Below are 13722 nucleotides of genomic sequence, written 5' to 3' on the forward strand. Positions count from 1 at the left end.
GGGTGCTGTAAAAGGCATTCAGTTTTATAAGAGAAGCAGAGCATAAAAGTTTAGAAAATTTGTAGCCTGACAATGTGATAGAAAAGAAAATCCCATTTTCTGAGAAGAAATTCAAGCCAGCTACAGAGATTTGCATAAGTAATGAGAAGCCGAATGTTAATCCCCAAGACAATGGGGAAAATGTCTCCAGGGCATGTCAGAGATCTTCACAGCAGCTGTTCCCATCACAGACCCAGAGGCCTAGGAGGAAAAACTGGTCTTGTGGGCTGGGCCCAGGGTCCACACGTTGTATGCAGCCTAGGGACTTGGTGCCCTGCATCCCGGCCACTCCAGTCGTGGCTGAAAGGGCCCAATGCAGAGCTCAGGTTGTGGCTTCAGAGGGTGCAAGCCCCAAGCCTTGGCAGCTTCCTCATGGTATTGAGCCTGGGAGTGAACAAAAGTCAAGAATTGGGGTTTGGGAACCTCTGCCTAGATTTCAGAGGATGGAGTATGGAAACACCTGTATGTCCAGGGAGAAGTTTGCTGAAGGGACAGGGCCCTCATGGAGGACCTCTGCTACGGTAGCGCAGACAGGAAATGTGGGGTCAGAGCCCCCACACAGAGTCTCTACTGGGGCCCTCTCTAGTGGAGCTGTGAGAAGAGTGCCACCATCCTGCAGACCCCAGAATGGTAGATCCACTGACTGACATCTTGCACTGTGCACCTGGAAAAGCTGCAGACACTCAATGCCAGCCTGTGAAAGCAGCCAGGAAGGAGGCTGTACCTTGCAAAGCCACAAGGGTAGAGCTATGCAAGACCAAAGGAACCCACCTTTTGTATCAGCATGACCTCTATGTGAGACATGGAGTCAAAGGAGATCATTACAGGGCTTTTAGATTTGACTGCCCTGCTGGATTTTGGACTTGCATGAGGCCTGTAGCCCCTTTTTTTGACCGATTTCTCCCATTTGGAATGGCTGTGTTTATCCAATGCCTGTACCCCCACTCTATCTAGGAAGTAACTAACTTGCTTTTGATTTTACAGGCTCATAGGCAGAAAGGACTTGTCTTGTCCCAGATGAGACTTTGCACTGTGGACTTCTGAGTTAATGCTGAAATGAGTTAAGACAAGGCACGATTGGTTTTGAAATGTGAGGACATGAGATTTGGGAGGGGCCAGGAGCAGAATAATATAGTTTGGCTGTGTCTCCACCCAAATCTCATCTTGAATTGTAATTCCCATGTGTTGTGGCAGGAACTCGGTGGGAGGTAATTGAATCACGGGGACAGGTCTTTCCCATGCTGTTCTCGTGATAGTGAATAAGTCTTGCAAGATCTGATGATTTTAAAAACAGAAGTTTCCCTGCACAAGCTCTCTCTCTTTGCCTGCTGCCATCCATGTAAGACATGACTTGCTCCTCCTTGCCTTCGCCATGATTGTGAGGCTTCCTTCCAGCCACGTGGAACTGTAAGTCCACTAAACCTCCTTCTTTTGTAAATTGCCCAGTCTCAGGTATGTCTTTATCAGCAGCATGAAAACGGACTAATACAAGGGTGTATAGTAACTGGAAGGTTAATGTCAGGAAGGAGGCGAAAAAGCAGGTAGGTAAGCTGGGTATCTTATTTACAGAACATGGAATACCAGTCCTTACCTAAATGGGCAATGAAAAGCCCTTGGAGGTTTTCAGCAGCATGCAAATAATTTATAAGAAATTAAATGCATTTACAATTGCTGAGCCTGGAGCCTAAGGGAGACTTGGGCAACTATGGGCAACAATTTAAGATGTAGAAACTTTAAAAAGATAATTGCCCAAGTTGGAGTCTGACTAGCTAATATAACCTTAATGAGTAATGAGGAGAAGTGGATAGGGCTATAGTTTACATTTCATTTAAATGACAATCCCTCTAGCAGCTCAGATATGCTATAGACATAGGTTACCGAATGAACTGTCAGCCTTAAAAGCATCAACAGGAATGAGCCATCTCCCAAAATAATATGGCCAGGTTGATGGGGGATTCCTCCCCTCAGTTAATAAACATTCACTATGCTCCCTACTATGTGCAGGCACTGAGGGAAGAAATATAACCAAAAGGAGACATTCTCCCTGCCTTCATGGTACTTATTGTAGTGTAGTGCCAGCAGACAGTCATTGAATAATCACACAAATATATGTAAAACCTCATATATTAAGTATAATATATAAATGTGTGTACATAAAAGTATAAATGCTATGAGAGCCTTTATCCTTAAGAATCATGTTCCCTGCCATAAGGGAACTATTATATTTGGTTTCAACATCTACCTGTTAAGAAAACCAGATTTTAATGGAAATGAAACTGAGATTAACTCAATGTAAAGCTCTTATCTGATGCTCAGCATGTTATCTCATTATTGTTAATTGTTAGATGTAATCCTCTTTCCCAACAACAGAGCAAGACCCTCAAGGGTAGACACCATCTATTATGTCTTTTAACCTCTACAGCACTCACAAGGTCTTACTTATATAGTTGAGCACATAATATTGACTGTTGCTGTTTTCTTTAATGGCTGAGCAAGCCTGCTGTTTCCTCTGGCTCTCTCTCTCCACCACAATTTACTTACTGAGAACCTACTATGTGCCAGAATCTGTGATAGGAACTGACAGAGGCAGTGCCCTCAAATTCTCACCTCAAAATAAAGAAATTCTATTTTTCTTTATTTTCATTTGAAGTTATATTCTCTCTCTCCAACACAGCTCTCCCCATAAGGGAGAAATGCAGAGCTCAACTGCCTGAGAGAGCAATGAGTTTGATAACAACAGGCACTGAGGGAGAGACTTAAAAGATGAGAAATTACTATAAACCACTGTAGAGCTACAAATGGCAATGATGAAAATAACCTACTGCTAAAGCCATCCATGATAAAGAGACAGTGTGGTTGGTTATAATCATTCTGGCTCAGGTACTGGGGCTTATGAGATGGAGGACAGAATTATACTCCCATGTAAAGGCTGGCTATCAGGTCTTGCTCCCCAACATAAGTATGGTGAACTTAGTGCCAGTGAACCATTGTGTAACACTCCCTAGTACCCAAGCAAGGACACTTAAATAATACTTTCTATAAAAGTAACATCTCTGTTTAAAAAAAAAAAAAAAAAAAAGCAGGGAGGGGGCCACAGTTGATCTTGCCCTTACTCCATTACTCTGGTTGGCTGGCTGATGATTCTAATTCCATCCTATTGTTCCCAGTGGAACAATAGTGGAACTCCACATACAGTTGAGAAACTGCAAGGAACACAAAAGACTCAAACAACAGAGTTCGAGGGTCTACTTGCTAACTCTGCGACCTATGGCAAAACCCAAATGAACCACCAACTGTAATGGTCTATTTTCTTGAGCTCAGAGCAACTATGTGAACTCAGAAAGAAATTATAGGCTTTAAATGATCCTTAATACCCTGCATTTCAGTGTTACCTACATACACCACCTCAGAGGATAGCATTTCTGTAGTAGCCGTGGTATGACACACTGCCAAGATTAATAGGCCTATCCAGGGGAAGCTCCCAGGACAATGACAAGATCCAAGTATTTAAGCAAGATTTCTTTAAAATATCCTTAAACTGCTTACCCATATGGTATAGGAAAAAGATGGAACTTGCAACTGGCAATCCTGAGTTCTAGCCCCTGTCCTGCTACAGATGGGATAGTGATCTTGAGCCTGTTAACAACACTGACAGGAGCAACAGCAGTAATAACTAACTGTCAAATAACAGTACCATACCTTATACAACTGCTGTGTGGATTTAATTTTACATTGCAATACAATGTCAATTATTACTGATTTTTTTCCTCAAGAAAAAGGTAATTCTTATTTTTTATTTTTTTGAGACAGGGTCTCACTCTGTCACCCAGGCTGGAGCGGTGCCATCACAGCTCACTGCAGCCTGGACCTCCCAGACTCAAGTGATCCTCCTACCACAGCCTCCCAAGTAGCCAGGACTACAGGTAAGCATCACCACGCCCAACTAATTTTTGTATTTTTTGTAGAGATGCAGTTTTGCCATGTTGCTTAGGTTGGTCTCAAACGCCTGGGTTCAAGCGATCCACCTGCCTGTCTCCCAAAGTGCTGGTATTACAGGCATCAGCCACCATGCCCAGCCAACCATTTTTTAAAATGTTTAATTTATAGTAGAAATACAGAAAACAAAGGGTAAATAGAGTTTGGGTCCCACATTTAAAGCTTTCTTTCTTTTTTACGCAAGTATCCCCTATTATTGGTTAGGATCCAATTCAATTAACATATTGCTTTCTCTTTAAAAAACAAAAGGCTTAGGACGCATATGACAGATAATCCAAATGCTAAGGGAGAAGTCAGCTGAAACATAAAGATGCTTAAGTCAAAGGAGACTGGAACACAGAGAGACCCAAATCAAAGGCTTTCCCTTTAAGAATCTAAGTTTCCCAAAACTCACATGGTAAAATAATCATTTCATGATTATTTACATAATGTCATAACCTTAATTACCACAATCTAAGAATGAGCCTATTTCCTTTAGTTCAAATACCACACTTAAAAAAACGCCAGGTTTAGTGAGAACTCATAAGTCTAAGGGACCAAAATATTCTGTTAGACTCACGGCACCTATGAAACAGCGCTGGCAGCTCGCTTTTTAAAGAGGAAGAGGTTGAGAGCTTATAGACATTTCCTTCATTCACTGTCAGTAGGACATATTTGGATTATAACACAGGATAGGAGGATTCTGAAATTAGAATGGTATCTAGTAAATTCTCAAATTGGGGTTTTGTTGACTGGCTCTAGAATCTGGTTCCCCTGGACCACTCCTCTCTCCTAGTCCTGCTACTTTTCTGCCGGCATCTCCTGCCACCATCCCTTCACTCATTCCACTCTACCCACTCTGGCCTCTTTGTTTTCCCTGCCTGGCCCAGGAATGCTTACAGGTTCCTGTCTCAGTGCTACCACACTTGCATTCCCTCTGCCTGGAATGCTCATTACCAGACAGATGCACTACTCTTTGCTTCACTTTGTTCAAAGCTTTGCTAAAATGTCACCTTGCCAGCAACACTCTTCTTCTCTGCCATAATTAAAATTGCAACTCTTCTTCTCTGTTTTTCTCCATGGTACTTACCTGACATAATACATATATTTTAAATTCTTACTTCATTTTTTCATCATTTCCTCATCAGAGCAAGAGCTCCTGTTATTGTCTGTTTTGTTTACTGCTGTATTCCCAGTATCTAGGATAGTGCCTGGCATGTAGCAGACCCTCAGTAAGTATGTGCTGAATGGCATGAATGAGTAAACAAATGAGCCACAACAAATGACAAACTATTCCATTTGTAAGACTACCAAATTCAAACCTTTAACTTCCTTGAAGAAAGAAAGGAGAAAATAGGATTTAGAATAATGTAATTATAAGGACTTAAGGAAGAATGTTATGGCATTGTAAAATAGGCTGGATAAGGAAAAGGTATAGTTGTGATCCTATGACCCACCTCTCCCAATGTATTCAAACTTAAGAATGCCTAAGAATCATCTGACTGCTTGTTATAAATACAGATTCCCAGGTTTCCATCCAGAAAGGCTGATTCAGTAGTGAATCTTATGTGGGTGGTCCGCAACTCACCCCTTGAGAAACATTGCCCCAGTGCCACTCCTGGTTAGGTGAGACTTAGGAGAAGGCAGCTCTTTTCCATATAGTTTACCAAAGCAATTTTAATTGATACTATGGTACAGGAATAAGCACCAACTGTCAACAGGTCAAAGAAGCCTAAGAGATAATCTTTGGCATGTGTTTACTTTGACTAAAGGGGTGAGTCTGTCTCTAGTCATAAAGATTTCCGTGGTACTTAGTGTTGTACCCAGGAAGGTTGTTATTCCAGGTAAGTACCTTGGTTTAAGGTCATTAAATCAAGTCCACACTAAGTAGGCTTAACCCATGGCAAATTCTGGTTTTGCAATACCAGGTATGTACATGGCCTGTTTTGTTCTTTATAAAGGTCAGAACTTCTCCATGTTTACGCCACATGGAAAGCCACACCTTAGATAAAGTATAGAGGCCATAACTTACCAGAGTGACAATATAAAAAACGAAAGCATAAGGGTTCCAAATTTGATCTTGGATAACCAAACAAATCCAGGACCCCCACCACAGAACTAAATCAAAGTGCACCCAAAAGCAAAGATTGTTCTTAACAGAATAGTTCCTTCTTTATAAAACACTGGATCACTAAAGCAAAAACACAGGTCCTCTTCCCAGCTTGCCAGTTATTCCAATGAATTGCTGCAGACAACTACACTCTCTGTCAAGGATGGAACTAGCCATGCAGATGTTTTCTCCAAATTCCAGGGAGTGACCCCAACCCATAGGCTTTTACTCAAAGCTTCTAATTTTGTTTTTCAAATGTAGAAACAGCTGGTGCCTAGCCCTCCAGGGAAAATGCTAGGTTCCGGAAGGGAGTGGGGAAGAATGGTTATTTTTTTTCTGTTTCACATGAACATGTCTCTTCACTCAAGTCTTTTGTCCCACAGCTTAAAATGATCTTTATACGCCTTGGAAATAACAATTATTGGGGCTGGAAAATCAATGGTGCCCAGGTTGTCTTTCACATACGTTACACACATTTCTGCAAGTGCTCATTTACAATAAGTATTAACTTTGAACCATAGGAAAGGAATTCTCATGGAGGTCTAGGGTATTAATGACCTCTGGAATCTTTACTGTTATCCCAAACGAACTCTTGGCCACTCTTTATACTATAGTGTATAGTTATAATTTCTTGAATTTATTACAAATAATACAAATTTTAAAAGATAACTCCTACCATTATCTCACAAATAGCTCCATTATATCTGACATATTTTGTTAAGGATAAACTGGAGTAGGTAAGGTGTGCAGTGATCCTCCAAACAGTCAAAAATAAGGCAACCATGCTACCTGAATATCTCTGACTACATTTCCTTCCCAATAGGTGAGTGCTCTGCTAAGCTCTGCAACAAGTTCCAAGCTAGTAGTGGCCAGCTACTCAGCTTTCTCAGGAAACTCACCTTCTCTCCTTGGAGTGATGGGACTGAGTCCCGCAAACTGTGAAAGCTGTCTTTGATGTGGTCCCTACGTTTTCGTTCCAGTGCATTATGATGAGCCCGTTTGTCAGCCTAGAAGAATGGGAGAAAGAACACATTAGGAATGTCACTCCTTTTGCTTGGTACAAGGTGGGTGGGGTACAGCCTGGAAGTACACGCTGTCAGCACTGTCCCTGGCGAGTGGACTGGGAAGGATTTCTCGAGGTGGGCAGTTAGGAGTCTCCAGAATTAGGCTCTGCTAAAGGGGGAGAAAGGGGTGAGCAACGCTTGCGACAGGAACATCCAAAGTAGCTCGATGCATCCAGCTCATGCATAAGTAAAATAAAAGTTATTCAGGGGGACAAAGTGTGACTCTCCTGTAACATCAGTGGTCCCCCCCAACTTGCTTATGTGACAGAAGAGCCACCAGTCTGTGGTTAGGAAGTGACTAGAGAAAGCTCCAGTGGCCCCTTCTTAAGATGTGATCACCTCCACTGTAAGAGATTCCCCAGATAGGTGTCCAGGGGAAGAAAGAGTTAAGTCACTGGTGCTTCTTTAATGTGAAACCATCACCATGAGTCCCAAGCCCACTAAAAGGCACTAGTTTAAGACCTTCTCACCAAATCATACAATAGAAGCTAAAACCTCTATAAAACCTAGATGCATTAATCTGAGATCATTATGACAGAGCTGATAAGATGACAACTGAATTCTGAGTTCCTATTTTTTTAAAGTAGATCCAAGGTGCTATCCTGCCAAGGGCTTCCTTGCACACAGGCAGTGCCTGACAGGCAGTTCTTAAGAGGGCACAACTTCTGACACCACATACTCAGAATAAATTATCTCAGGTACCTGTGGCAGGTCAGGCTAACTGGCAGTATCTAAATATCCAAGTCAAAGCCTTAGCCTGCTTGGAATCACAAAGAACAGTCAGCTGGAGATGGACCAAAACTGCCAACACCAAATCAGGAATGGCAAAATGCTCTGGCTTCAGGCAGAAGAGACAGCGCTGGAGAGCATGGTAAGAGCACTTCAGCAGGTCCCCATCAGAGGGGTCTCCCCTCCAAACGGAACACAAACAACCCAAAGCAAGAAGAACTTCATCACACCTACACTCTAGGAATTACGGAAATTATGCTCTGAACATTCACCTTGAATGCACAAGGTTGCACTGAGCTAATCTAGAGAGCCAGTCTGTACTGGGAAGTTCAGGTAGCTTAAATCTACACAAACAGAGGGCCAGAAATTCAAAAAATGGAACAGGAGTAAATAACTTGGCTTAGCACAAGAATAATGCTGCCTCACGTGAATCCTTGTACTAGAGAAGATGTACAGACAAAAATCTATCAAGAGTTGTGAAAACGAAAGGACTTGAAATTCTCCTGTTATTTAATCCTAAAAGTCCTAGTCATTACAGAGGAAGAGGAGACTGGGAGCACCTGTAGTCATCTGAGTTACTTCCTGGTCTCTTAAACTAATACCTCACCTACAGCTCTGTTGAACTGGACATGTGGTTCCCATGACAACCATGGTTCTCCATAGCATATCTCTCTTTTGGGGGCAGATGCCTGGAGCACTTCTAAAGTTGTCCTAATCTTGTTAAGTCTGGATTCACTGTAAAATGAATGTTTACTGAACTATAGTGACATGAAATATGAAGCTGAGAGGACAGTCAAGTTTGGAACACCACGTAACCTGAGGGTAGAGGTAGGTACTCTGTATCATACAACTTTAGCGCAAAATTATAGATGCCTTCTAACAGTAGCATGAAATAGTGCGACAGAATTGAACCTATTTAAGTATCTAGTCCTTTTGAACTTACTGTTGTTCCCTCTGATCATCTACATAAAGATAAGTTGGGCTGGGACTATACCTAAGGAGCTTAAAGGCCAAGAGACAACATTTGGCCACTCCTGTTTGCTATATACTACCTAAGGTGGTTTATTTACATGCAAATTAATCGCCCATCTTTGGTCTCCAGAGCAGCCCAAGATACTCCTGTCTACTAAATCACCCTGATTCTTGGCCCTCCTCCCAGCTAAGAGCTGTGCACCAGAATTACCCACAATCCCTCTTGTTGATACAAATAAAATTCTAATTGTCTGTTCTTTCTGGGAGAGCCCTGCAAATCTCAAACAGCTAGAATGAAGTTGCACTTGGTTTCACGTGGACCTGCACTAAAGGGGTGGAGCTAAGTATAATCTAACACCAAAATCATCCGCACAATGCACTACCCACTCCCATTCACTGAGCTCTGAAAGGACTCAAATGGACAAGTCTCTCGGTTGGAGGATTGTAAGTGAACTTGGCTGTAGATCATGAGCAGAAATCTTGGCTTCTCATCTGGGGAGCCAGCCAAGTTTGAGAAGTTGGCTCAACAAGGAAAGGCAGCAGTCCACTGCCTGGTAGAAAGCCTGGGCTGGGGACTGTTGTTCTCAAAGTAGTGGATGGAATTTCTGTAGTGGTTCCAGGCCCAATTTAACTAGCAGAAGAGTGGAATCTTACACCAATCCCTGCTGCCATGTCCATCCCTGAGCTACTAGTGGAGTCAATTTTAAATCTCTCAGAGACAATGGCAAGGATGTATTTTTCTCTTCCCCAAGCTTGATTTGAAAGAACAAGTTAAAAACATGCAGAACTAACAAGCCTAATTCCAGGCAACTCTGAATTAAATGTTATCACTAATGTTTTGAAAGAGCACATGAAAAACAGAAAAACCTTTACACAAGGCTGAGAATTCTCTGTGGGAAACATTTCCAAACCACAGATCCACCCAGACCGATAACACTGCCCGTGCCTCATCCCCACCTCCATTGGAGGACTAGTTTGCAGGCTTTATCACTGCCTTGTTAACTGTCTTTGCTTGCTGGCAACCCTTTTTGAGAGGGCCAAGATTTCAGAGTTGAAGAAGAAAAACTGGGTGAAGACTCCCAGTGTAAGGCATCTAATATCCTCCCCCAAATGCAAAACTGGTTTTAAAAAACAAGGCCAAACAATTGTCTTGAACAAATAAAACTCTACTCAGATGAGCCTGTACTGAGAATGATGTTCGGTAATGAAAACAAATGGTACGGAAAACCCCCTTGTGGAATTAATTAGGCCCTATTCTAGGAGACCACAGAGGTATTCTTGGACTGTACAGCAGGCTCCCAAACATCTCCCCTACACATCCTATGGGAACAGTGGCTGGATGCTGCCCACTCTTCTAGTACGCTGGATTTGTACGTCTGGATGTCTGCCAGAAAACCCTTCCTCCAGGGCATCCCTAACAGAAATACTAAGGGGCTATGCAGTGGTCCACAGATGCTCAACAGAAACTCCCGCACCAAATCACTTCCAGCTTTGACATCTCTGCCAAAGTTTTTATTCAGCCTCTCAGTTATATTTCTACCCAACTTTCCACACTGGTAGACAGAATAAAAATCTTCACCTACAATTTGTCCATCTTTGACACTACCAAGCACGTGTATCTTAAGTGTTGTTAGATGTTGAAGGCAAACATTATTTTGTTAGCCAAGAAGTTGCTACGTTGGCAAGAAGTCATCTAGGCTAAGGAGGTCTGTTCAAAATTGAGGGAAATCTCTTAAAATTATTTCCTTCCAACTTACTGCAGAGAGACTGCATCTTTGTTCAAGGCATCACATCAGTCAGTAATCTTATTTCCTCCAAGTTCTAGGCAAATAGCACGGGGAAATAAACGCTTCATTATTCCAGGATGCACAAGGTTCTCCAGAACAATGCCATGTCTTACAGGCTACCTGACAGCTAACCCCACCTATAAGGGGAACCATCTCAATTCTAATACAGAAAATTATCAGCATATAGGGAATTAGTTGCCCACTCAATATTTACCACGTTTACAAAATGTGAAGGTTGTATTTTAGAGGGAAGCTTGTGTTGCTTATGATTCTTATCAAGCTATTCTTATTAGAGACTAAGGACACGAGAATACACAGACCCAAAAATCTCATCCGAAAAGATCTATTTCTTACTTCTGATAGATAAGAACAAGATAGGATAAAGTTCAATTTCTAAGCAACTTAAAATATTCATTTTAATCAACCCAAAAATTATAACATAAAATAATAGGCAGGTAGGATGGGATAAACTCACCAAGCTCCCTAAGAGAAAGACATGGATTTCAATTTTCCAATACCTGTCCTGCTTGTAGCTGATTGCCTGGTATACATTTCCAACATTATCTAATGTATGTATTTGTTTTCAAACTTTTTTCTTTTGGTGCCTAAAAGAACTGGCAAATGCTATAATCCAAACAGGGCCTCATACTATAGCCATTTCAGAGAAGGATGCCTTGGTCAGGGAATTTTAATTAAAAACCAAGCTGAATTCTTTGACCAACTATTTCACCGTTACTGGCACCTTGGAAAAATTCTTTTAGACATAAGAACAACTTTTACTCTAACACAGGCACATTTAGGAACTAACTCTGGCATTTGTTATCACTGTAAGCATCACTGTCAACACTCTAAGCAGAGAAAAAGTACATGCATTGTGCAGCACTTTTGCCATGCAACTGACTGCAGGTAAAACAGACAGTAGTTTCCTGAGTGAATTCCAATCTCGGAGGCTACCAAGCTCGTTCTCTTCTGAATATTCCTAAAGAAGCAAAGAGCTCTGAGAAGTTAAAAATATTTCATGCCAGAAAGGTCCAGAAGTGGAATTGCACAAATCTGTTTTCAAACCCCTCACAAGTATACTGCAACTGCAACTCAGTCAGGTGCCATCAAGGATGGTCACTGGAAAAAAACTTGCATTTCCTGACCAACACACTAACCCATACATTTCTTGTATACTTTCACTCTTTCCTAAAGAAATTTCCCAAACAGAAATAAAGCAAAAGGAAGCCCTTGCAATATAATATACCTGTCCCACAAATTTATCTTTAAAATGCAACCTCTTCCCTCCAAAATATAATAAAAATAACATCAGTGGGATTTTGCGATGTACTGAATTTAGTAGTAAGAATACTCTTTGGGGTTACTTCCTTTAACAAAGCTTACTGGTCATTGGAGAAGCTGTTTTCCGTTTGTACTGAAGCAATAGAAAAAAGTATTTGCCAAATCAGTTTCACTTTCTGTTAGAGTTAGCCTAACTGTTCTCAGTATCTTACATTTCTCATGTAGTAAGGCCTATATATTGTAGTGACCTTATAAAACATACATGAATTTTTTATATTAGGATCCACAGAACCCTTTTCAAATAACTTTTTCAACATCTTCTGTAGTCCTGAATACCTAAGTATTTGGTTGTTCACAGTCCACATCTTTTTTTAAACCTTTTTTCTAAGGCAAAACTTAAGAATAGCTCCCTCTTAAATTTTAAAAAATATATTTATTATCTATATTAAATATTGAGGAGTAAGCAGATGCATTCACAGAGGGGAAAAAATGGAATCCTTTTTACCCTACACAGTCACAATAGTTGTTTGATATACTATAAAATTTGTTTATAACACATCTGCTTTTTCTCTCCATGCTGTTGTAATTACATTGTGCAGAGTAATATTTAGAAATCTCAACAAATAGATGTGTTAAATTAAAAACAAAGTGTCAAGCCAACTTCCTTTGCCTACCCCCAAAATCAAAAGGAAAAATCCTAGGCACCTTAACAGCAAACTAAAAACATCTAGACAAAACAATGAGATTAGCATTCCAGGAAAGCAGAAACATTATAATAATTTAATAACAAATTTATATCAACGATCATATGGATGAAAATTTTGAAAAGCAGAAAGCTTTCAAGAACTGCGAGCCAAAATTTCACCAAAAAAAACAAAAACAAAAACAAAAAACCACAACTTTCTCTTACTGGGAAGTCAGTATAATTTCAATTCAAAGGATAATTCTGCAAAGGAAGGCTAAACGATCCTTACCCTCCAACTCTGATCGAGCCCTAGCACAGATTTTACAACTGGAGACTTGCAGGGGAAAAAAAAGTTTTCAACAGACTAGGCCCCAAACACGAAGGATAAAAGTAAATGTGAAAAAGGAATTCAATTTTCAAATATATGCATAAGTATATGAGAATACTTCAAGGATAAATAAAATAAAACAAATTATCTTTAATGACTATTACCCAGGGATAATTTTTAAGACTTCTGGAACAACTACATCCCCGGATTTTATGGAAATATCAGCTCTCAATAAATAAGTTTTCTTAATGCCTATCTGCTTAGACAACCTGCACAATCTTTGCTTGCTCTAATGAAGAGCAGGTATAACTGAGATGGCTTGCCTTTATCCTGTGGTTATCAAGTTCTTATACCAGAGGTATCAAAGTGACATCCTGCAAATTCTAACAAGCCCCCAAACAGTTGTTCCACACATCATTTCAAAAATCAGAAAAACAACATAAAGTTTTAGATTTCTAATCTTTCTTAAAAAATAGGAAGATCGGCTGGGCGTGGTGGCTCACGCCTGTAATCCCAGCACTTTGGGAGGCCGAGGCTGGCAGATCACGAGGTTAAGAGATCGAGACCAGCCTGGCCAACATGGTGAAACCCCGTCTCTACTAAAAATACAAAAATTAGCTGGGTGTGGTGGCACGCGCCTGTAGTCCCAGCTATTCGGGAGGCTGAGGCAAGAGAATCGCTTGAACCCAGGAGGCGGAGGTTGCAGTGAGCCGAGATAGCGCCATTGCACTCCAGCCTGGCGACAGAGTGAG

At 41.0% G+C, this 13722-nt stretch overlaps 1 protein-coding gene and 1 long non-coding RNA gene across 13 annotated transcripts in view; one reads left to right on the forward strand and one right to left on the reverse strand.

Moving 5' to 3' along the window:
* MAX (MYC associated factor X) overlaps positions 1-13722 on the reverse strand; it is a 99028-nt gene that overhangs the window by 82566 nt on the left and 2740 nt on the right. For all 12 annotated transcript variants that reach the window (XR_001709199.4, XR_674130.5, XR_008539252.2 and 9 more), the window contains one exon: positions 7024-7131. Coding sequence is in view for 8 of the 12 variants with exons in the window: in XM_003952511.6 (XP_003952560.1) it covers positions 7024-7131 (108 nt within the window). In the remaining 4 variants the exon portion in view is untranslated. The remainder of the gene's footprint in view (positions 1-7023; positions 7132-13722) is intronic.
* LOC107968186 (uncharacterized) lies at positions 3233-10061 on the forward strand. Its single transcript, XR_010151150.1, has 4 exons — positions 3233-3334; positions 3850-3962; positions 6948-8745; positions 9020-10061. It is a non-coding gene; the product is annotated as an uncharacterized LOC107968186 (long non-coding RNA).

This window comes from Pan troglodytes, chromosome 15, assembly GCF_028858775.2.
Source record: "Pan troglodytes isolate AG18354 chromosome 15, NHGRI_mPanTro3-v2.0_pri, whole genome shotgun sequence".
Classification (NCBI taxonomy): domain Eukaryota; kingdom Metazoa; phylum Chordata; class Mammalia; order Primates; family Hominidae; genus Pan; species Pan troglodytes.